Source organism: Gymnoscopelus braueri (genome assembly GCF_963280865.1).
Source record: "Gymnoscopelus braueri genome assembly, chromosome: 8".
Classification (NCBI taxonomy): domain Eukaryota; kingdom Metazoa; phylum Chordata; class Actinopteri; order Myctophiformes; family Myctophidae; genus Gymnoscopelus; species Gymnoscopelus braueri.
In genome coordinates this window covers 32438477-32465133 of record NC_137609.1, presented here as the reverse complement: position 1 = coordinate 32465133, position 26657 = coordinate 32438477, and the positions used below count along the sequence as shown (strand labels likewise).

At 42.7% G+C, this 26657-nt stretch overlaps 1 protein-coding gene across 1 annotated transcript in view; it reads left to right on the top strand.

Moving 5' to 3' along the window:
• The window catches only part of stk32a (serine/threonine kinase 32A), a 143231-nt gene that overhangs the window by 49088 nt on the left and 67486 nt on the right, over window positions 1-26657 (top strand). Inside the window, exon 4 of the mRNA XM_080435433.1 lies at window positions 17861-18034. Within this exon, the coding sequence (XP_080291559.1) occupies window positions 17861-18034 (174 nt within the window). The remainder of the gene's footprint in view (window positions 1-17860; window positions 18035-26657) is intronic.

Here is a 26657-nt window from a genome sequence, read left to right as displayed (position 1 = left end):
ACTCCTGTCTCTTGTAGTGTTTGCCTGTGGGATCATTAGGTATTCCGTGAGGCAATAATCTTTGCCAACTAGTACATGAATTACACCAAAATGCTCATCATGGTTGGAATACGTTTTGAACATTAATTTCACCCAGCACTGACTGCAGTCCACTGCGGAAACATGTCCATACGCTACTGTTTTGCTAAATGAAAATATCACGTCTACTTGCATGCGTATCAGACAGATCTGCCATTATCGAGATCCTGAATGACTGTTAAAATGACTCGCTTAAATGGGAGACTGATTAAGCATCTAACTTACACATTTTTATAGATTGTTTAAAAATGTTCTCAATTTTAAATGCTTGCAATTATGTTACCTATCAACCCTGTAATTTCAACTACTTTTTCATGTTTGGGTTATGTTATGTTAGGGCTACATCAATTTAAGTGAATAGTGGCTGCTGCATATGTTTAGATGCCGGTCAGATTGTCAGACTATGCTGCACCGCATAAGTCTATGATGAAAGCCATTGTCGTACACGAGCTGAGACCTGGCGTGAGATTTTAGCGTTGGGTGGCTATGCTTACCTCAAACTGTGTTGAGATGAGTGTACACCAAGTTTTTTTGGTCTACGCAAGTTTGATAAATGAGGCTAAGAGGGAGAACAGAGAAGATAACGAGATGAGAGATAGAGAAAGAGAGAGAGACCGAGAGACAAAGGACAGGATAGAACAAGACTGAACGAGAGAGTGAGCAAGGGAATAGCGGATAAAAAAAAACAGGCCCAATGCCAAGACAGGCTAATGAAAATGTCTGCACCATTTCACGATAATGTCAAGGTGCAACTCTGACTGCCAGTCTCCATGTGCAACCAGCTGGCTAAAGCAGCATTTCTCAAACTTTTTCATTTCAAGGACTTGGGGAAAAAAGCTAAAAAAAAATCTCCACTTTTTTCCCCATGCAAGATTCTTTTGAAAATTGCAGATTTACAAGCTCACAACGCGTCGCAAATCGCGATGCGTTGTGAGCTTGTAGCCTGGTAAAGCCCCTCCCTCCGGAATTCTCATTTCCATTTGATTTTTTCACTCCTGAAATAAAATACAAATGAGATTTCTGGAGGGAGGGTTTACCAGGCTAGTGAGCTTGTACATCGGCTATTTCCAGATAGCCGATGCACATAGGTTTAAAGTGCTCATGTGGCCTAGTTGCTCCTTTTGGGCTTGTTTTCATACACCTGATTGCTTATATCTCTCGCAAAATCTGGCAACACTGCCGCTGACCCATTACGGACCCATAACAGTGCGGATTCATTGGCCCTGAGCATGGCCGCTTGTTCACGCTCGCTCCACTCAGCGCTTCGCACCCGTGGGCGTGTCACAGGCAAGTGCCGGCACTTGCGACTGACGTCAATCGGTCAGAATTGACTGCTTGTCTACAACCTCCCACATGACCAACTGTAGGGGTTAGCAGTGACAGGGAATACACATGTGTGGGGGAAATTTGGAATTGGCATAATGACAGAGTTGGGAGAAAATCTCTGTCTTCCTGCTGATCTCTCATGGTCTCACTTTCATTCTTTTAGACTAAGTACTTTTCAAAGATTTTATCATTTTTCCCCCCATTATTATTTTATGGGATGTTATGTGTGCAGGACCTTTAAAAGTCATGCACTCTAACCACATCTCTGATTCTGTCTCTGTATCTACAGTAGGCCTATGTATCAAACTTTCTCTCTCTTTCTGTCTCTCTCTCTCTCACTCTAACATGGGTAATGGTGATTTATGGCCTCTCTAGGTCTAGGACTGCCAGAGTCCATGTCTAAATGTAATTACAGTTAATATCAATGTCAAAATACCAAATCTAACAAGGTATCTCAGAGGAGAAAATGCACCATTACCCTGACTCTTACCCCGGCTGCTCAGTATGAGCACAGAGTGTGTGTGTTTATATAATATATATATATATATATATATATATATATATATATATATATATATATATATATATATATATATATATATATATATATATATATAAAATATAGTATGTATTAGGGCATTCACGAATAGTGATTTTTTTGTATTCGACGTATAGGTATTCGAATATTCGATTAATCGATTTGATTATTAAAATATATATATATATATATTATTATTTGTATTTTTTTGGCCAATGGCATTGACGACTCGACTCAAGGAATGCGAGGCTCCTCGCCCGACGCGTCGACTTTTAGGGGACAGCCCTAGGCACAACCTCACACACAAGCTGTAGGCCTACCTTTGATTCTCCTACAACAACATCAGAGTGTTTGACACAGAAACCAACTGCTGACTGAACAAGCCTTCTGCAGCTTCTTCCAAAAGAACGCGATCATTCACCCTTTGCCTACAAAGGGGAGCTGTACAAATTTGGTGGCAAAAGATTGAACCAGGACTTCAATGATCTGTGGAAATCCAATCCAGTAACCTCCTCCTGGAAGAAGGTTGGGCCAAAGGGAAAGGCCTGTGTCCAAGACATTGTATGTCCTATTGCATGGTGGGAGATTATATAATCTTCTTTAGAGGGTACAAAACACACCTGATGAAGACCTGTACATTACACTTAAGTCCTAGTCTGAAGACGTTATTCAAGCTAGCAGTAGTTATTCAGTACGGTTTGGAGCAGTCGGGAGGGAGGTGGGAACTGAGAGCCATGACTACCAACAACTGATTTTTTTTTTACGTAGCCCTCTAAAACAAAACAAAAAGAAAACAATGACTCGCTGGGCTCACCCCTAAAACAAACAAATAAACTAACAAACAAACAGAATAACAGCGAGACGAAAGGACAGGGTCTAACAACTAAAATGAAAACTAAAGTATTTGTCTTTGGTCAAAATCTTCAAAAATAGCAAAAATAACAGATCACAAGCTCACAACATGTTGTGAGCGTGTAGATATTCTATTTTTGCTATTTATTTTTTTGTTGAATCTCCCCCCTGACTACCGTAATCTGTATCACAACAAAAAACTAAAACCAATAAAAAACTAAAGTGAAACGGTGCATCCGGCTTTGTCGAGCGCCTATACGAAAACAATTAGCCTGTGTTTGGGGGAGGGAATCTCGGCGGGGAGGGTGATATTTGTTTGCATGTACTCCTACGGGCTGGGGCAAAGCCTGTCAGTAGGGAGTGTTGGGTGGGAGGAGTAGGACGAAGGCTCTACGTCCTCCTGGTGGGGGCTCCTCACTGGCAGGTGAGTCAGTATAGCAGTAATCTCTCAAGAACAGATTCTGCTCTGCGTTGGAATCTGTCACGAAGGCTCGTCATAACATGTACACACTGGGCTACAAGTGGGCGTGCCTTCAGATCAGGAAGCAGGCCGCGCTTTACCCAATCAAATGTAGTGGGCGGGATTCACGTGTCCGTCGATCTTTCCCCCTCGAAACAAACCCAAACTAATTTAACAATAGCGTCCGCGGAGCAGACAAAACCACGGAAAGATATTCACATTTTAACTTACTCTTTCATCATAGAAACAAGTGGGCTTATAACCAAAACGATCCATGTTCTCTGGGAGAAGTGGTGTTAGTGTTCCGTGTAGAAATATTGTTAGTGGGAATGAAAAAATAGTGGCACCACCGGAAGTGAAAGCTGAAGGCAGACCAAAACCCCGGTTTCCTTTGCGCACGGGTGCTACGTCCCAGAGCCAAGTAAGATAGTACAAACAGCAGAGGGCACTGTTTTTCATTCTTATTTGGTTCTGGGTTGGTGTAGCAGTGACGACACATAGCAGTGACGACACATAAATGTGTGTGGGGAGGAATCAATTGGCATAACGACTACATTGTTGAGAAAAGGGGGTTAAAAAGCAAAACACTAAAACTAATACAAATGACAGAAACAAATGATAAACATGAAGTCGAAACAATATGCATTTTTTATAAAATAATAAAAACTAAAACTACAATAACCTTGGTGACTTCTATGTCTATTTAGGGACAGTCTATGACAACAGTGATCTATTGCAGTGGTTCTCAAAGTGGGGTCCGGGGGCCCCCAGGGGTCCTTGAGGGGGTCCCCAGCTAAATTGATTTATTTACCGGTAGCATCAAACTCAGTGTAACCACTTGAATCGTACAGTATATACTGTACATCAGTTATTTGAAAATAGCAGATCTACTAGCTCACAATGCGTCGCATCCATCCCGACACAGGAGAGTAGGGGCATTCATTTACAAAAAAACATAGGTAGTTGAAATATGGAAATGCAGGGTTTCTGCCCAACAATGGTGAAATAATTACTGTAATGTGAGGTTGTTACAAAATCCCAAGGCACCCCTGGCCTTGTGTCACAGCACACCAGTGTGTCTCAGCACACCGTTTGACAACCACTGATCCAACATTGTTTTTAGGTCAGCCAGTGTAGAGGACATCTTTCTACCAAAATTAAGGAGGACACCCATGGAGTTCAGAGTCAGCGATGGGCAGGGTCAGACACGTACTCCAAATAACTCCACACTTATGCACAAATATTCCTCAGTATTCTGGCTACAACATGAGCTGCTTTCCCACCGTTACTGTACATGCACGATGTACAGTTTGTATAAAACTCCATTATTGCTCAAGCGTTTTGGCCACTAGGTGGCCCTAGCGCCGGAAGTGGTCTGACGCAATATACGTCACCATTTTGGAGAACAGATCTACAAGCAAACAACGCGTCGCGACCAGTGGTGAGCTGTGGATTTTTTAACTAAGGGGGCTATATTTTATGACGTCACGTGCGCGCGCACGTGCACGCGCGCGCGCAGGCATGTGCACATAGCAACATGCCTGCATATCCAACATAGCAACATTATTTTCCTTTTTTTATATAAAAGCCCTTTACATATATTCACCCACACATAAGTACTTAAAATAATCAATCAACTTGTCTTTACTTGAATAACTTTTTTTTAAAGACTTACATTGCTTTTAAAACAGTGTTTTTTAAAACAAGTAAAAAAAAATAAAAATACCCTTTTGCTACTCACCAAAACAAAGACGGTTTTATGGAGTTGAAAGCCTACTTTACTAAATGGGAACACTGTGAGCCCCCACCTCACGTCTAAAATACACTTTTTGGCCAGAAAAGAAAATATTTCACCGGAATTAAAACCTGTTTTTCGTTACTCCACAGTGCCCTCTTCTACAGATCTGGTCAATGGAATTTTCCTATTAGACCAGATCCTTCCTTCCGGTGAAATATTTTCTTTTCTGGCCAAAAAGTGTATTTTAGACGTGAGGTGGGGGCTCACAGTGTTCCCACTTAGTAGAATAGGCTTTCAACTCCATTAAACCGTCTTTGTTTTGGTGAGTACCAAAAGTGTATTTTTTATTTTTACTACAGACGAGAGGCTGCGCTACCGCGGTGCGAGGGGAAGAATCGAAAGTACCATAACGTTAAGGAGAACTCCTTCTAACGCTATGGACCAGAGCTACTAGACAGGGATAAGTTTGTGAGTGTCTGGCAGCCAGGCTACTAGCTCTTGTCCTCTGCTAAGCGATTAACCCTTTCACACTCCATGGCTTTAATGTTATGCAAAGCAGCCAGGTTGAGGCCATTGTTAAAGGTGTTAAAGACGGCTCGCCCCCATAGAGGTATAATATAGCTCGCCCCTGACGGTGCGTTGTTGTGTTAATGATTGACGGCTCGCGGGCGGCTGACAGTGAGTGCTCGCGCGTGCATGTGGAGCTCGTGCGTGTGGAGCACGCGCGAGCCCCCAGCCTGGGAACTAAGGGGTCGACGACCCCCCGTAGCACCCCCTTCAGCTCAACCCTGGTCGCGACTCGACACATTGTTAGCTTGAAGATCTGTTATTTTTCCTTCCACGCTTCCAACGGCCCCTCCCCTTCTTAGTAATTTGATCTTGCTGATGAGCGCTGTACCCGCAGTCACTGGACACAGACAGACACAACGTTGTTCACTATCAGCAACACAACAACACGGCCTGACGCGGACAGACTTTCAAATCAATAGCAGTTTATGGTCTAATGTGCAAACATATGCTTGACATGGACAAAACGTCACGGACACAACTTCAGCTTCTACTGCGGTCTGCAGCAAAAAAACCTTTGCTGGCCAGTCGCGCACGCAATGCCAAGAAACATTGTGTGCCTTGAGCATCTGCAGCTGTGTGTGCACATCTCTCTCGCTGCACGCACATCTCGCTGCACGCACGCACGCACGCACGCACGCACGCACGCACGCACGCACGCACGCGCGCGCACACACACACACACACACACACACACACACACACACACACACACACACACACACACACACACACACACACACACACACACACACACACACACAGAGAGAGAGAGATATGCAACATTTACGCAGCGCAATTTCTTGCAAGTAAAGACAGTAAGGCATCCAAATGAAATAATGACCTGTTTGGGGCAACCTGAGCCCATTCACTTCACCTATAATTCAGGGCTCCAGTATATACAGTATGCAGCCGAGATAGGCAAGCTGTCATAACAACCTTAGACTGTATCAGCTATATGGATAATCGGACTGATTATTAATTATAAGGTGGCGACACAATTTGTCGCAGGCTATAGGCCTACCTGATGTAATGCCAGCTAGCCTACCAGCTAGCGTTAGCTCAATCGTCTTTTACAAGTATTTCTTTTTGCTTTTACATTTCATTTCATACATTTCCTTTACAGGCTAAATAATACTCCCCCCCTTAATTACAGTACACTTAAGGCCCACTATTTCCACACATCTTCATATTAAAATTGCCTTAAGGGAGGATGGGCAGGTGGCCGAACCACATTGTCAATCCCACCATCAATCCCACCAATCCCACCAATCCCATCAGCGATAACCATATAAGGACTTCCCTATGCAGCTAAGGCCAAATATAGACTGTGTTGTCTAACCTCAATCATGGCATCTGGCCCTAACAAATCAGTCAGCATATATGACCATAAACGGAACAACGACTGACAGATACAGAGATCTCCATGGCAATATCAGTTGGATCACTGGTGCAACGTAGCTGTGAGGGCTGCAAAGCGGCCCAATCGCTTGTTACCTCTAGTTACAGTAATCAGAGAAAATGCACTATTAGCTATTACCCTGACTCTTACCCCGGCTGCTCAGTATGAGCGCTGCAGAGTGCAAGGTGAGTGTGCTGCATGGACCACTTTCAATCAGAAATGTTCTGTATTCAAATCTTTGTATTTCATATCACAAAAAAACAAACCAGTAAACCGTAACAAGTGTTTTAGAAGTAAATAAAACACGTCAACCTAAATCTTAATTACTTCTGTGTGTGTGTGTGTGTGTGTGTGTGTGTGTGTGTGTGTGTGTGTGTGTGTGTGTGTGTGTGTGTGTGTGTGTGTGTGTTTTTGGTGTAGAGTGAAAAAAGAGTGTACCAAGTGCACTCTTTACAGGTCAGTTTGACTAAGGATAGAGGGTTTAAGTGGTACCTGATATGCAGCTCTGCAAAAGCAAATTGATGTGTGTATCACGGAGGACAATTTCACAATAAATTAAAATCTCTGCAATGCAATTTTTTTTAGTGTTCACGATAAACGATAACAATTATCGTCCCATCCCTATAACGTGCGTGTGTGTAAACTGTTCTGGTAGACTGGTACTTCTTGCCCATCCATACTGTAGGTTGGTTTTGCTGGTGATGGACGTGGTGAGGATGGAGTCCAGTAGAAGTGGACCATGAGGTTGTGAGCTTGTAGATCGGTTATTTTTGCTATGCCTTTACGCAAAATTACTTTACGGGAAAATCTTAAAAAGTTGAAATATGAGGTTTCTGTCCGACAGCGATGATATACAAACACCATCCAATACTGTGCCACTGTGTCAGAGAGAGAGAGAGAGAGAGAGAGAAAGAGAGAGAAAGAGAGAGAGAGAGAGAGAAAGACTAATAAAATACTAATAAAATACCCTTTGTTAGCAAATCACCCCCGAGTGAATTGTCAGTGGAGACCAAGGACTCTAAGGTATTCTCTTAATTGGAATAGAGATAGTGCTGACATAACAAATAGATTTCTACACCAAAGCTCAGTTAAGTTCAATTCATTTCTGTCCCAGAGCTGTTGACTTGAGTGTGAGCATGCTAATTCATACTGAAAACATTGAAAACATTTGTACTTCTTGAGGGAGTGCGCCTGATCAAAAGCCTCTGAGATTGTCACACATTCAAAAGGCACTAAAGTTCAAGTAAAAAGAAAGCAGTGCAGTCTTTGGGGCGAGCCTAGTACTGTTACTGTAGTTACTGTGCATACCACATGGGCTCTAATACCTGATAGCAAGTCCCTGGTATGATTCCTAGCTGGACGGACCATATTTGCTGTATGTCACTTCCCTATTCTCTATCTCTCACCACCGTATCTATCAAATAAAGGCTCAGAAACACACACAAAAGAAGGGTACACCGGGTACTCTGACAATGGCTAGAATGGGTATTGCATAACCGAGTGGGGCATACATTCCCAATTTCCATCGTTCTGGACTTGCATCGTTCCCGAGTAGGCCTTCTGATCCATAGTCAACGTATTTTCCTATCAACTGAAACTATGCTGTCTGAAATTCCTCAGGACTGAGGGGGATTAGCTTAGTTTTGAGTAATGGCTGTTGTGCCAATGACAGGACAACACACTTATCAACAACAGTTTACTAACTGGGAAATCTTGTTTAACGCTTCAGTGATGCTGAAAGGGGAGCTGTCACCAACCTCTCAAGGTCAGCATGTCAGTCCAACAGGTACTTTGCTAAATTTATTGTGTTAGCTCTGCTCTGAGGCATTGCTTGCAATATGGCCTTGCTTGCATGTTTTGCCTTTCCTTGTTCATTTGCCTCAAATGTGAAGTATTTCCAAACAGAACTCCTGCCGTCATCTTTGTCGTCAACATCGGTTGTGGAGGCTCTGCACTTGCCATCTTTAATGAGCTAACACCCTAACAAACCAGAGAGAATGAGATGAGTGGTGAGAAGACGATAGCATTGAAAGAATATTTTTTATCTATCAATCTATCTCTTTTTTTCTTTTTTACTTTTTTATTTTTTCTCCAAATTTAGTTGTCATGCCAAATCCCGATTCCCTATGTATGCTAGTCTGTTATCACTGTAGATAGGGGTCGGCGGACAAACACACATTAATTTGGTCCTTGACATGAAAAATGTCTGAGAACCACTGGTTTAAACAAAAAAAACGCAACCCACAACTACAAATATTTACGCGTGACTTTACAGAAGAACAAGCCCAAAGTCGCTTATAATAAGCAAACATGACAACACTGCTGACGTACTGTATCTGTCTAGCATGGAGCACAGATGTACTATAGCTGTCCAGCAGATGTACTGTAGCTGTGTAACATGGTGCAGAGATGTTCTGTAGCTGTCCAGATGATGTACTGTAGCTGTGTAACATGGTGCACAGATGTACTGTAACTGTCTAACATAGTGGTTCTCAAACATTTTCATGTGAAGGACCCCCACAGTGACGCGTGATTTGGGAACGTACGGGACCGGTTGGCAATCCCGCCCCCCAATGGATTACGTAACAGCCGTCTGCCAGCCTGCAGATGGATGGATCAAATCACGCCACATTGACATGTATTTACCCACAGATTTTGTGCCAGGGACTCCCATAAGATTTGTGTGTGTTTTTTTTTGCCAAGGTGTGACACATTGTAAGCTATATAAAATAGACTTACAGTGATTACATGGATGTTATATTAACAAAGTTTGCTGGCCAAGGACCCCCTGGAACCCACTCAAGTAGCCCTGGGGGTCCCCAGACCCCACTTTGAAAACCACTGGTCTAGCAGATATGTGCTGTAGCTGTGTAGCGCCCCAGTGATTCCCAACCCTTTTAATTTCATGGAATAATTCATAATTCATATCAATTTCTCAATAATTCATCATTTCAAATATGCATTAGGCCACCGACCCCCGTTGGACCGCAATCTACGCAATCCTTAGTGTTATCGTGGCTCTGAGACTGTTCAAATGGAAGCCATTTGGTTCTATTTGTACAGCTGTGGAGTTCCAGACTACTCATGGAGCCCTGCGGGTCCGTTGAGAGCCAGTGTTCTTAACCCACGGGAAAGTTGGCTTCCCCCGTTCTGCCAAGGAAGAAGTCTTCATCCTCATTTTCAGCTTCACTTATCACAGTCCAGGATCCTAAATATTTCAGGTGTTCAGTTTAGTTTTTTGCAGAGCTGTCGACCTGGTATGGCTTGTATTCATGGCTTGTAGATTGGCTATTTTCACTAGTCTTATACAATGGAGTAGTAGTGGTTAAGAAAATTCCCGTTTTTGGGAATGCATCAGTGTCATTATAGATTTTGGCTATTCAAAAATAGCAGATATACAAGGCACCGAGTGCCGCGCTATGAGCTTGTAGATCTGCAATTTGTTTGAAAAAATGTGGAAAAGTCAAACCTTTGAATATATACGTATTTTTAAAGCGAACATTTGTAACTCAAATCTTTGCTTCTGGGAGTCCCTGGAACTAAATATTTTGAGATGGGGGTCCGCGGTCAAATACATATAATTTTGGGTGGTCCTTGACATGAAAAGGTTTGAGCACCACTGATATTATAGCAACATAGGTTTCAGAAACCTGTTAGGATTTAGAAGACATTTGTAGATGCGTTCCCGGATTGAATGGGTTAATACAAATTTATCTCTGTCCTTGTCACTCATCTCAGTCAGGGTTGTCACTCTAACATCTATTGGCGACTGTTGTAAACCTTTCACGTCATCCTCCAGCGTTGTCTCTGTTCCAGACTCTCTGGGGGGAAACCCAGCCTTCCTCTCAGACCTTGAGAGACCCCGTTCAGTCCTTCACACACTCCTGCACACGTCTGTATTTGTCACATCCTTGGGCCATTTTCACTCCTATACTTATTTTGAGAGAGAGAGAGGGAGGAAGCCCAGAGAGAGAGGGGGGGAGTAGAAGGACGAGACAGAAAGTTATGTTCGTCTGTGTGTCAGAATGATTGATAGCATGGCAGATGGTCTCAGCTACTCAGGTGCACCACACACACCGTTATGTGGGCGGAACCGTCTGCCTTTTGTGCAGGATTTATGCCAGGAGAGCACCACACTCTTATGAGCCTCATTACCATAATGTGGAGGAGACCAGAGCAGATGATCAGTCCTACTATAATTTCCTATCACCCGACCACGGTGGTCCTTTCTCTCTTAGCGGTTTCTTCAGAGGTGTTATTATAGCTGTTCTTTTTTTAGCGCAGAGGAAACGAGGGCCTCGCTGGAGGCTTCGGTACAGCCAGAGAGCCGGGGAGATTGAGGCAATCCCCATACTTTATTCTATTTTCTATTCTGTTTATTTTTGTACTATCTCTCCGTGCTAAGGAGGCTGCTGGTTCCAGTGATTTTTGCTGTTGCACAGTAACACAGAACACATCATACTCCACCAATAAAATCATACAGATAGCCTACACAGTGGTGGAAGAAGTACTCTGATTCTTTTACTGAAGTAAAAGTAGCAATACCACAATGCAGAAATACTGCATTGTAACAAAAGTAACAAAAGTACAAAAGTATTGGCATCACAATATACGTACAGTACCAAAGTAAAAGTACTCAATGAATGGCTCATTTAAACGTTTTTCAAGACTTCAAACTGTGTTAAGATCTTTAAAAAGAAAATACAGATCTACAAGCTCACACTATTTGCCTATGAGATGCAGTGGAGTATAAAGTATGAAGTATAAAAAAAATGAAATACTCAAATAAAGTAAAAGGGGGGTGGCTGGGGGCGGGGTGCACACATTTGGGAGATGGAGAAATGTGATGGTTGCATTACTTTCCACCACTGCATATACATCTCTAGACTAAGTTCAAATTACCCCTGATTAATACTTTCCCCGTCTGAACTCACAAACTCTTTGAACTCATGACTTGTTCACAACCTCCGAGTTATAAGGTCAGCACTTTTCTATTTTTGAGTAATATACATGCTTCCCATTTTAATAGCTCTGTTAAAGCTGCAATCTGGAACATATTTCTATGAATAAAACATTATTTCAACCAAATCCCTACTCTTCCATTGAGACATTTTTACCCTGGTTTTGGGTAGGACATCTGTTTGTTCAAGTACTGTACTGCCTGAAGCTCATGAATAAAACACCACCACCCGGATTCAAATCCCAGGTGGGACGTGAAACTTATAGAGTGTATCTTTAAACTTTACCCACTTGTTACTCGTTACACAAGACAGTCTAGACACATTGATTAATTAGTACATAATACACCTTGATATTTAATTTAAGTAAATATAGAAAGTATTTTCACTCAGACGGTTTACTGCTTCATTTTCTATGTTGCTTTTACTCCAATTGTATTCACTTCACACATTAAATATTTGCCAAGTCAAATCCAAGATCTTCCTTATTACTGAATTAATCATCAGACACATTCATTCTGATCACAGTCCTGTCTATCTATCCTCCATGAACTATACTTTCTCTGCTGTGGCAACCCCCTGTTTCCCCAAAATCTACATTTCATTAGTTATTTATTTAATACACAGAATAATCGTCTGAGGGCAAGCCTTCATTTGCAACGATGGGTATAATTCACCCAAACATAATAATAATAATAATAATCAAACACAAAAACAATTAATGTGCAAAAAAGGAATGAGAATCTAGACAGAATACACAGAATAAACAGAATAAACTGCTAAATAAACAACAAACGAGCTAAAACCATTAGTCAGGTAATGGATGATTTTCTAGCATAATCGTGAAGCGTCCAGGAGGAACAAGAGAATTCAGTTTTAAGTCACGCTGCAGGAGATTCTGAGTCTGCTGCACTAGCACTAAAAGCAGTCTCACCCAAATCAGTTCTAGCGTGAGGCACCCAGAGAACCAGCCAGTCACTGGAGAAAGGTTAAAAGTGGACCAGAGTTCTAATACAACGTAGTAGTACGGTTAGTAACAGTAGTTTGGATGTTATTAAGTTTCTGGAAACCTCATTCTCTCAACCATGTGCACTATGTGTCCATATTGCTTTGCGTGCGTGTGTGTGTGTGTGTGTGTGTGTGTGTGTGTGTGTGTGTGTGTGTGTGTGTGTGTGTGTGTGTGTGTGTGTGTGTGTGTGTGTGTGTGTGTGTGTGTGTGTGTGTGTGTGTGTGTGTGTGTGTGTGTGTGCGTGCGTGCGTGCGTGCGTGCGTGCGTGCGTGCGTGTGTGTGTGTGTGCGTGCGTGTGTAGGATAAGGTGCTGTATGTACCCATAGGTGCCCATGAACTGTCTAGCCCTGTTATATTTGTTTCCCTGTAATTTAATATTAATGTGTGGATTCAAATAAAGAATTAAAATGTGTGAGCGTGAATCGCTTCCCTCTGGTTTCATGTTTGCAAGTGTGCGTGTGCATCTACAGCAGTGAGCTTCACTGACAGCCTTTTCCAGGCCCCTGAAGCCGCTGAGAGCCAGACATCAAGTGGTCTCAGCATCATGTGAGCCTCGGTAGACAGGCTGGAGTCAGCTCAATCAATCCTCCCTCCTAAACACCATGCACACAAAACACCGCCTCCGGCTAATTGGAGTCGGGACTGGACGAGGACAAGAAGGAACCGATGTCGTCACAAAACCACCGCGTGGTTGTTTTGCATCGGGCATAAGCTGCAGAGACGGCTTATGGCGAAATATTTGCCAGTACGAACCCCATACAAGAGAACCAGTACAGAATGACACGGATACTAGAATGAACCGGCCCATGAATCTCTCAGAAGTGCTGGGCTAGTGCTTCAGATAGTGTTGGGAGTTGGTTCTTTAGAAGTGGCGGCTGACCTCACCTTTCCAACTTCAGTGAAGATGTTAACCACTTAATCCCTATGTACTTAGTTGTTCGGGGTCCCGCAGGGCTCTATACAAGATACTCTAGTTCTCTACCCCAAATCTCTTCGCCGATATAGCCGATCTACAAGCTCACAGTTTGTAAGCTTGTAGATCTGCTATTTTCGCCAAATGTTCACGGGGGTGCTCGGGTGGCGCTGTGGTAAAGTGCTTGCCTACCACCGCGGAGGTTGTGGATTCTAATCCACCGTGGTGCATCCGGCTTTGTCGAGCATCTATACGAATGCAATTGGCCCGTGTTCAGGGGAGGGAAGCTGGGGGGCCCTTAGCAGGGAGTGTTGGGCGGGAGGATTAGGACGAGGCTCTACATACTCCCGTTGGGGGCTCTTCACTGGCAGGTGAGTCAGTAGGATACAACAGCAGTGACAACACAAAAATGTGTGTGGGGAGGAATCAATTGGCATAACGACTTAATTGGGGAGAAAAAGGGGGGGGAGTAAATAAAATGTTCACCCCTGAATAGGGACGCTATATGTTACATGAAAGCATGACTGTCTTTATTATATATATATATATATATATATATATATATATATATATATATATATATATATATATATATATATATATATATTATATGCGCACACATCTTTTTTTTTTTCCAGAGGCTAATTACCTGAGCATTGAAAGACAGAAAGTACAGTCCCAGTGGGAAGCCAGGCATGTAAAATCAATGGCGATTTGTGCGACGGCTCCTCAAGTGAGAGGCCAGTGGGCTGTGTGCTGCTGATGCAGGCATGCTGTGCAGGCCACAGCTTGATTGATGCATGAATACTAGATGGATGATTCTGCCAAGTCAGAACCTCACTTGCATCACACTGACACACTTAGACATGGAGGCCTACATGTATGCATGCACACACACACACACACACACACACGCACGCATGCACGCACGCGTGTGCACACACACACGCGTGTGCACACACACACACACACACACACACACACACACACACACACACACACACACACACACACACACACACACACACACACACACACACACACACACACAAACATTTTTGCTCAACACAGATTCTACCTGAATTTAATCCAATGTGGCCAAACCGAGCCTGGGAGAAACACTAAAACTGAGAAAAACGTCAACCAATAAATACACCAGCGGGGAGGGAGGGGGAACGAAACAACTCAACCATGTAAACCCTCCTCTATACTCTTGGTGAAACGGACCTGAGTTACAAGTGTACTAACAAATCTCTTTGCCAACAATAGAAAGCAAGTTGTTTGTAGTCAAGAACAACCAGGTGCTCACAGGAGGTAAAAAAAACAACAACCTTCCAAGGTTGAAACATGTTGGCAGTTGCCTTTTGATAAATAAAGGCTGTTCCTCTTTTTTACTCCTGCCCGGATCGTCTGCTATTTTTTTCACAAGTTGTTTGTAGATTGGCGAATGTTCCCCCCCCCAGAATAAGCATGCTGGGGTTTGAGTGGTTAACTCCTCAAGAGACAAAAGACATGACAGACAAATTCCTCTCTCAGACTCTGAGTTCATGGAGGCTTGTCTGACATGACTGTCCAGCTTTATCACAGGCAATTTTAGATTGCCTGATGATGTCTACTGCATTTCTCAAAAGAGGCTAATGGACGACATGAACCAGATCGATGGACAGACACGCAATATTTGTTCAAGTCCTGTTTCTCGGTGGAGAGGGAGAGAATTCTGTGGGGGGACGGGGTGTATCGATTTTTGGAGGTGGTGATCTAGATAGAGTGTTGCTTAGCAGTTAAAGGAGAATTTTGGACAAAAGTTTTCTTACCTTTTCTATGACGTTATGATATCTTAGTAGAAAAAAAATCATAACTCCACCCCTGAGCCTCCACAGCTTAAAAGGTGCGCGGATAGGCCTTAGGTTAGATCACATATTTTAAAAGCTTTTTTTTTTTTAGATCTGACGTTCATAGTGACAGAACACTGTCCCAAAAAAAAAAAAAAAAAAAAACAGAAGTCTCGCTAGACGAGATTGAAATCTCGAGATTTCAATCTCGTCTAGCGAGACTTCTGTTTTTTTTTTTTTTTTTTGGTTGCATAGTGTTCTGTCACTATGAACGTCAGATCTCAAAAAAAAAAAAAAAAAAAAAAAGGTTTTAAAATATGTGATCTAACCTAAGGCCTATCCGCGCACCTTTTAAGCTGTGGCGGCTCAGGGGTGGAGTTATGAAATTTTTCTATTGTACCATTCATCCTAAGATATCATAACGTCATAGAAAAGGTAAGAAAACTTTAGTCCAAAATTCTCCTTTAAGTAAGATTTCTTTGGAAGAGCAGCATTTCTAGGACATCTGTGGTAGGTCTGAAGCTACCAGGGTGCCAAACCAATGGTCCATTGCTTATCAAAAACAGCTAAAGGTGTCATTGGTTGCCTGGTGGTAGGAAATACTGTCCAGTAAGGGTCACGTCATGTTTGTCCTTTGCAACAGCCACTTCCAAGTTGATGGAAGTGTCCTTGAACCCGTCACTGGACTGCTGTATGCTTGTATGCCCTGACCCCTCAGAAGAAAATGTACAGTATGCTAGTAGTCTCAGTTTCACTTGTCTTTTTGTAACCACATTCTATAGGTGATCTGTTCCGTATAAAGGGCGGTTTATGGTGTATACAAAGAGGCCCACGGATGAGAGAGGTTTCTAAAACGGAGCTTTTATTTTTATGTTTTTTACCACCATATAAAAGAGAATAAAAGTCAACACCAAAACCCAATATTTTTGATATGATTGATTTCACCTCCTCCCAGAATGGATGAATGGAGCAGCTAAATTGGGTTCCATTCAGCCAGACCTCATTATTTCTGTGTCCATCTCTCTTTGCTTAATATGCTGTAGTCCGCTGAGTTTGTACTCAATAAAGTGATGCACTGGTATAATAAAGATCACATAAAGATGCAGACAGGGCTATTGTTTCCTTGAATTTTGTTTGTGACCTGCAGCATTAAATGTGTGCCTCCGGGCTCCGGCATGGTGCTGTGAGTGTGCGTCAGAAATGTTTGAAAGGTATTTTGAGCAATGTGGTGTCAGTCATGACGTGTAGAGTACCATGGAGACCTCTGGAAGCTTTGTGAGGACTTTAATAAGGTCCTTGGCTGCCTTTCATTACGTGTTATTCATTATGGATACGCTTGTTGAGCCTTTCATACCTCAGCCATGACTCATCAACCTGTGTAAAAGCACATGTGAGACCATTATCTTTTCTCTGTTGCTGCCATGACGTGCAGACCCACCACCTTCTAGACTAATGAGGAACTTACTGCCTTTGCTTTTTCCCATTGAATGGGATTCGTCTGAAACCATACAACTCTCTCAACTTTGGTGATATAAAGTGACGCAACACTCCGCAGTGATTTCATTGAGCTGAATCGTCTCTAGTGAATTTGTGATTATGTAAATCTGTATGAACTGGCATGTACTGTATGAATCCTTTATATTCCTAGTTTTAAGACGAGGGTTTTAATCGATTATATACAATAATTGAAAAAAAGCTAAAATGCAATTTAAAACAAAAAAAATGCACTTCTCGATTATTCCATCTGAATATGTAATCGAAAGAATAATCGCAAGGAAATAAATTGAGCGTTACAGCCCTAAAATAATGACCTTTTAACTCTCTGCTGCCTCTCCCTCTCCACTCCCTCCCTCCCCCTGCTCCTCATCCCCTATCATGTCCTTGTATATGTATGTGTATACATGTATTTATTTGTATTTGTATTTAAACGGTTTTCTATCTCTTTCCCTTTGCTCTCACTCTACCTCTGTCATCTCTCTTTTCACTGAATACTACAAAACGGACGGAAAAAAAATAATCTCACCCACTGCTTTACACCTGTAAAACTGTGATGTGACAAATGAAACTGATTCTGATTCACTCTTACATGTTTGTCTTCTCCTTCTCTCACCCTACCCCTCCATACACTTCTCCCCGTTGTCCTGCTGTCCTCCATCTTTCCTTACAACCCCCCTCTCTCTCTCTCAGGTACTCCTTCCAGGACGAGGAGGACATGTTCATGGTGGTGGACCTGTTGCTAGGAGGTGACCTGCGCTACCACCTGCAGCAGAACGTGCACTTCTCTGAGGAGACGGTGAAGCTCTACGTCTGCGAGGTGGCCCTGGCGCTGGGCTACCTGCGCAGCAAGCGCATCATACACAGGTAAGGATGGATGGACGGCCAAGGCTTCTGGCTTACTTTGTCCACTGCTCCAGTGTTAATTTTGTCGACTAAAACTCTCTAAAATGTTAGTGAGGGACTAGTGAAGAAGAGATCCAGTAGAACTAAAAGACATAAGAGATATTAACACATTCCCTGCCATTGACGGAGCTCGCCGTAATTTCAAATCCAACCGTTGACCGCCATTGATGATCTCATTCTCCGTCTTTTTGAAAATTCCACAAGAGGGCGATCTAACACAAGTTAGGAATGATCCTAGGACCCTGAAAGAAGGAATGGACAGATGTGACGTCATCCCAAAAAATTACACTCCCATCCGCTCCTTCTTTATGAGTTTTAGAAAAACACTAATTTCTCTTTTTTTTGTGAAAACGGCTGTTATTCAATTGCCGACCGGGACAAAATGGCCGATCGCGGTAAAAAAATAGTTTTTCCAGTGGATAGATCAGACCCTCCCCCCACACTTTTTATTTACATCAGCATGCACGTTGTGGCTTCTGCAGCGCTCCACAGATCGTCAAAACAAGGTGAAAAACGCTGGCAGCAGCAAAATAATTAATTAAAAAATACCTGGCAGTGAATGTGTTAACCAAAGGTGGTGGTTAGAGTTAGGGTCAGTGAGCTGTCGCTTCAGGTTCATTCGTTCGTCACAGGGTTTTGCTTGAAGGGTTTTTCACTACCAAGCTGATTCACATTTGTGAGGCTACATTCAGTTGGCCAGTATGACAGTATACAGTCCAGTTAGCCAAAGAGCAGGGTCCACTCAAGCAGTAGAGGAGTTAAGTGCCTTGCTCAAATGCGTCTTAACCAAGCCCCCAGAGCCACGGTAGAACAGTGAAGCGGCCGTCGCCTGGTGGTCAAATCAGAGAATGCAATACTTCCGACTTTAAAACGCCACTGCCCATGCTTCTACAGTTTGAAACCCTAGTGCGTCTGCTCGGTGCTCAAGACTTCCGCATTTGGGCACCAAAATGTGGTGGCCAAATGCAGAAGTAGAGGTACTTCCGGGTGCTTCAAACGCCAGTGAGCAACTTTCATTGAAATGAATAGCTGGGGGCGGGGCAGTCCGCCCTCTAGATATATTATAACTCTATGGTCCTAACTGAGAGAAAAGAACACGTCGTACAGAAGGGGGTCAGCCCTATGTTCCACAAGTATGGCTGATTATAGCATTCTCGACTCAGCACTCCCTTGGGTGCCTCAGCAATACACCCACCAAGGGTGAAGTCGATCAGATGAACAGTGCTCGAGATATACGCAAAAGAAAGTCAGATAGACATGCAGAAAGACAGAGATTCCTGGAATTTATAGATAGCTTCTCCATTTTTTTCCCCCTGCACTGCTGTTTTTTCCTCAACAGCCTCCAACTGCTATACAGCACCTTATTCCTTTTCCTCCGTCTGTTCCTTTTCTGCCACCTCTCCGGTTTGTCTTTCTCCTGTCTTTCCCTTCTAATGAAGCGAGCAGTCACTGTCTGTGCTATCGCTTCTCCTTTGCTCTCCACCTTTAGCCTTGTGTTCCGCCATGAGTGCCCCACCCCCAGCACGGCAAGGTCAAACAGGCTTGACATGGAGGCCATACCTGACACAACAGTTTAGCCTCAGACCGCTGAGTAAGATATTCATGAAATACACCACTTTCCGCCTGTGCTGCCGCTGGACGCCCGGTTCAATCTGCAAAATGCGACTTAAGTGCTTTTCTAGGCAGAAATATGTGCTGCTATGGCAGACGCGCGCCGGCCATCATACCAGCAGACGTGGCTACAGCCCAAAGCTATTATTTTAAGTTGTTTAAATCACCCTTTGGTGCATGCATGGGTAATTCAGTTAGAGACACTGCCAAAATGCAGTGTGCGGTACATGGGTGTATACCGCTGGTTCTCTACGCGTGGTCCGGGAGACCCCTGAGGGTCCTTGAGGAGTTACAGGTCTGTAACTACTAGACTGTACAAATGGACCTGTATTTGGTTCCATTTGTACACTCTCAGAGTTAGAGTAACACTGAGGAGTTTATAGTGTAGATTAAGGACCCAGAGAATTTCTTTTTAATCAATCATATCAAAGGGTGGACCATGGCCTAATGCATATTAAACTAGGGCTCTTTGAAGTTAAAAAGATTGAGAATCACTGGTGTGAACTGAATGACTTAGGAATGTTTGAAATGCTGACCAGGTGAAGACAGCTGAAGGTTGTCAATCCTTATTTGCTTTACCTATCAAATTCACTTCGGACATGAAGGACTGTATAGGTGAGTCTCTTCAGAGTGGAACCTTTTCATCTTTGAGACATCTTGAGATGTGTGTTGTCCAAATCAGAATTTAATATTGGGAAAAGTCTTATAGTACACTTCGACAGTACATTGAGTTTAGTGTCTTGCACAGGTCAGCATTTTCCCAGACAGGTGAGACTGGTGTCTGTGGTGTCTTTTTTTGCGGCTGAGTGGAGGGAGACCTGAATGAGCAGCTTAATGCATATAACCTTGAGCAATTCACATTCACACATTCACATTCACATACTGTACAGTATATGCAAAATGTATTTGACACAAGACACACAGTGGTGGATACACACTTGTATGCGAAATCCTGCATAGAATGCAAAGCTAAATGCCTGTATGTTGGTCATTCGCATACACACACTCAGAGAACACATGACCACACACGCACGCACGCACGCAGACACACACACACACACACACACACACACACACACACACACACACACACACACACACACTCAGAGAACACATGACCACACAGGCGTGCGCACACACACACACACACACACACACACACACACACACACACACACACACACACACACACACACACACACACACACACACACACACACACACACACACACACTCAGAGAACACATGACCACACAGGCACACACACACACACACACACACACACACACACACACACACACACACACACACACACACACACACACACACACACACACACACACACACACACACACACACACACACACACACACACACACACACACAGATTTTGCAATAGTAAGCAGTACACAGTATTCATCCATCCATCCAACCATTCTTCCTTTAATCCATCCATGTATCCATCCATCCATCCATCCAGTAGAACAGTTCCCTAACTCAAGGGTACATTTAGTTTGACTCGGTTCCACAGATAAATATTGTGAAAATGGCCGATCTACAAGCTCACAAAGCCTCGCACTGCGAGGCGTTGTGAGCGAGGCGCATTAAGCTAATCATCTGGACACCCCCCAAAATAATTTGGGGACCCACGACCCCCAGATTGGGAACCATGCACTGCCCTAACTAACCCCATAACCCTTCTACCTCTGACCAATTAACTAGCAGAGCCCAGAGAAAGACCATGCAGTACACCACAATAATGGTGAGCTTCACTGCTACAGAGCATACCAATTAATCAAGCCCCCTGGATAACAAATTACGCCATTTAAAAGGACGACTTAAAGCAGATTACTCACTTTTTTTTTTATCTCACAAACCCCACGGGAGAGACGGAGATAAAAAAATTAAACGAGAGAGAGAGAGACAGAGGAATTATCAATGCTTTGATTATTCATCCGCTCTATGTAGGGATATGAATATTTAAATGATGTATTCTATTTCTGCAGTTGACGAGTGCGGGCGCAGGTGTCTGTGACTTGTGTCTAGATGGAATTGACGACTTTTCAATCCGCATTCATTAGCCTCAAAGTGGAAGTTGCGCAGCAGTCTAATTTTCATCTCATCTCTATGGAAATTCAGTGTAGGATTTCTTCTCTCAGAGGGGGTTGTGTTGAATTTGGTGCTGTGGCTGCGTGTGCACTTTGGGAGAGAGTGTTTGTGTATGTCATCACTGTCGGTGGAAATCCTGTACGTCCAAAACTTCATTTAAAACATTACTTTTCAGAAACTGGGGAAAAACTTTGTGTTCCAATAGATCAAATATAGAAATTATTTCATAGTAAGTATTAAGTATTTTAAGTATTCATTAAAAGTATTAACAAGAGCTTGTTAATACTTTTCATTGGTTAAATATTTATAAAATCCACTTAACCACTTTCACTTTTAAAAAATTGCCAATCTACAGGCTCACAACATTGCATTGCATTGCTTGTAGACCGGCTATAAAAACAAAGTTAGATATTATGTTTTGGGCTTTACTTCCTTTATTTGATTTACAGTATAGAGAGACAGGAAAGGAGACAGGGAGAGAGTTGGGGAGTAAGATGCAGCAAAGGTCCGCAGGGATTGGGAATCAAACCCAGGACAAGCTGTCAGGCATCATTGCCTATGTAGAATGCGCCTTAACCACTCGGCTATGGCCGCCCTGTAGACTGGCTATTTTTTGCTACTTTTGTATGGCAAAGTAGGGCATTAATTGATGAAAAAAACATGAAAAGTTGAAATATAGAGATACAAGGTTTCTGCCCGACAGCAACGGAATTGTGCACATAATGCATGTGTGTGTGTGTAATCATCACATTTACTTGTGATACTTGCCATACTGATAATGCAGGTGGTACTGACAATAAGTGACATTACTCAAAGTGTCTAACAATGCCAATGAAAATAGCAAATATATGACAACGCTTGACAGAAGGTTTGAGGAAGGTGTCATATCAACACAGTGACAAGGCGCTGACGACAACACACGCCTCCATATTTAGCTAGGGTTTTCCAGGATAAACAACAAAATAATAATAATAATAGTATGCTGTTGTACTGCAGATTCCTCTGAGAGCCACTGACTTTTCCATAGTAAATACAAGCAAGGCCCCAGGGGGACCGTGACAGAGAAACAATGAGGTCACCTGAAGTAGTTAGCTGCTCTCAACAGCACTTGGAAATTCAAGCAGGATGGGATATCATATGGACCAGCAGATGCAAATCTGTGGATGTGGAAATGCTGTATGTTGAGTTATGTCCTGAACTTCATATCACTTTTCAAAAAGTAAAAAATAAAATAAAATGACATTCTAAACAATTATCCTCAAATGTTTAATTTTCAAAATGTTCCAAAATAGCAAAAACAACAAGTCACGACTCACAATGTGATGCATGGTGAGTTTGTAGATAGGCATTTTTTGCTATTCATTGCACCATGAAGTATATACTTTAGGTTAAATACAAATAAACTGCCAGGAGTTTATTTCCCCCTGTGATTTGTTTTGGACAATGGCTTAGGATGTTTTCACTCATAAAAGTTCAACACTGACTTCAAACCAGTTGTGGGTGGGTGTTTTTTAGGACAAGCATCACCCGGGGGAGCTTCAATTATTAACACCAGGCTGAGTCTCATTTAGGGGACATCAAGTCAGACTGCACAGGCATCTCTTAACTAGTGGAAAGATTGATGGCTAGGAGGGAGGAAGGACAGGCGAGCAGTCTCAGCAGTGGTTTTCACCATAAGGACCCCCAAATTAACATGTATTTGGCCATAGACCCCCAGTTGAAAAGATTGTGTGCCACTGACCGCCATAAGAATAGATTTGTCAACATGTGTCAACATTTTGTAGTCTTCCGGGGCTAGTGGGCAGTGCCACCAAAGTGCCAGTTTTCCGGATGTGTAGTTTGTTTGACTAGAGATATTTTTTAGATGTGAGGACAGAGGAATGGATGCACGCAACATGCACGCAGGCACGCTGGGGCTCAAGCCAAGTGGTTAAATGCTATTCATAATTATGCATTGCAATGTTTTCATCAGTGTTAAGGTATGCTAATGTAAAGTAATGATACTAATATGGATAATATTCATATTTTATATTGCACGTGCATATGTTTCATATGCGTGCATCCATTCCTCTGTCCTCACTACTACAAATAAAGTCAAAGAACTACACATCTGGAAAACCGGCACTTTGTTGGCACTGCCCACATCCCCGGAAGATATCTGTTATCTTGAGATATCTGTTATCCCCGGAAGATATCTGATATCCCATCTGCAAATGGGACTGTGGGATATCCTCCTAACCTGAAGATACTGTATTTGGAAAATGGTCGGAAATATGACGGATCGGCTTGCATTCAGATGCGCTATTCTGGCGCAAATGTCTGACCGTGCCTTGAGAGCAAGGAACTGCAGAGACTGAGGGTCACATGTGCTGAAATTAATTCAACTTTCTGGACTGCTGATTGGCAGTTCCAGGGTTCTCCATCCACAAGGACGTGATGACCAGCGGCCCTAGACGGATAGATCATATTAGAGGGATTTGAGAAAGTGACACATAAGCAGCAGAGAATGAATTACAAACACACCAACCCCGATACACTAGGCCTTAAAGCCCATCAAATTGACTAGGCAACACATACTGTAAGAAATACAAAGACAAGCAAAACAACAGTCTAAACAGACTGGAAGCGGTGAAGTTGTCGGCTGTCAGATCTTGTTCACTGCAAACAGTCGGCGCTGCTCAAACCACTATGCAACATTCAATGAATGTTTGTCCCGTGTCCCACGTGAACAGAACAATGTTCCGCATTTCAGTGATCAAGGTTGAGAGAGAGAGAGAGAGAGAGAGGGAGAGACAGACAGACAAAGGCAAACGAAGGCAAGGTAATGGGCCTTTCTCAAAGGGCTTCCGCACTACAGAAAGGGGCACGACGTATCTTCGTGTAACCAAGTCTTTATGTAATGAAGCCGCTGCTCTGTAGGTAGTAGCTACCACTCCAGAGAAGTGGGACAGAGTGCACGACAAGTTAGTGACAACACGACGTGTACTCAATTGATCAGTTAGATTAGTGTACTGTACAGGTGTGTTTAATGAGGTGTTATAGATCTAACAATAGACATAAACTGCACAACTGTTTGTTCTAGGCATTGTCATAATAGGCAGACATTCTGCAAAAATAGCACATCTACAAACTCATAATGTGTCGCAAGCAACATGAGTCATTGTGAGCTTTTAGTAATTAACTGACTACGTAGACTGGGATCAAGTCGCTTTGCAGGTTGCTGATCTGGCCTGGGTCGAGAGCGGATATATGGTGCGTGCATGCATGTGTTTTTGCAAATGATCATATACGGAAATACGGAAAAGCGTGCTCTCGACCGAATCACACTGGTCAATTCGGAATGAAAAGCAGGTTTTCCGCTGTGAGTAAAGCCTGGTGACGTGTCCAGAAGACACAAGTTCAACTCTTCACTCTTCACAAACTACAGTTTGCACAGTAGCTCAATGCATCAATAATGTACTCAACAGTGGCTTCAATAGAAACCACATGAGGCTTGCGGTGTCCTGCAGTGTTGTCCGGAACACCGTACTGGAAATTCACATGATGTCTGACCACAGGTGGTCTCAACCAGACAATGTGTCTCAATATTTCATGCAGCGAAGCCACTTGATTGGTTAAGGCAGTTAGGGGGCTGATAGATCTGTGCATGGAGGCAGACTGTGTTTGCATGGCTTCCTGCGTCAGCACAGTTTATTGACAAGTGATTGGAGTCTATTGACCCATGTATGCATTATGCTCTATGCCTGGCATTCTACTGGGCTGGGCTACTGTATCCGTGTTGCTCTTTGGATGTGTCTTTAAATAGTCTAGATATTATGTGAAAACGATCAGTGAAGGAGTTTCACAGTGGGGAAACCCAGTTGTCGTAATTATAAAATTTGCTTATGCATATTCTCACACGTGACTCTATGAGTTTTACTAAATTAAATAATGGTAAAATCCCTGTGGATTAAAGCACAAAAATCACTGTGTTTGTGTATTATATGTGACCAGGCGCGGCAGATACTAGTCATCATGGCTCACATGCATAGCTTGTACAGCAGCACTCACAAACTACGTGAAATGTACTGTATTTCAGTTAAAAAAAAATAAGAATTGTCAAATACTCGTCTATCATTGACCCAAATGTCAGAACTGAAATTGGTGTATACATTCTGTCATCTCTCATGTCAAGTTCAGAGAAAAATAAGTAAATTAACCATGCAATCAAGTTGAAATCATTGGGTACTTCCAAAACTGTTGGCAATCTATGCAAGTAATATCTCATTTTGTAGCTCATGAAAAAATGCAAACATTTTCAATGACCATCCAGCTGGTGTGTTGTGTCATACTGTATTCTCAAATAGAATGTCTGAATCTGCTGAAATGGGACCCTGTAACGGTATAAGATCAAGCCGAACACAATGTTCCTGAAAGCGGATGAGATTACACTCTGCAGCTGTAGCAATACTGCATGTTTACAGAGTGCAGTGACTACAATTTGTTTCTAACACCATCGCTTTTGATCTCGTATCACTTCACATTTGTACCTGCATTATAAAAGATTTATTGTTTGGGGGTAATGCAAGTATGTTTTAGGAATCCATCATTTCACATTTTGTATTTACAAAATGTGAATATTCCATCCTGCGGTTGTAACAAGTGTGACAATTGATTAGCTCCTACAAGGCCAGTATTACAATGAGAAGTAAGGAGTGTGATGGCCATGCTATTACGACAATATTCCTGTGATTCAAGAACATTTAAGGACGAAGTGCCAGTGTGATAACAGAAACTAAGAGAAGAGTTAGTGGTTGAAAAAACAATACATATAGTTATATACTGTAAGAGTGGTGAGTAGAAGGGGAAAATATGAGAAAACAAC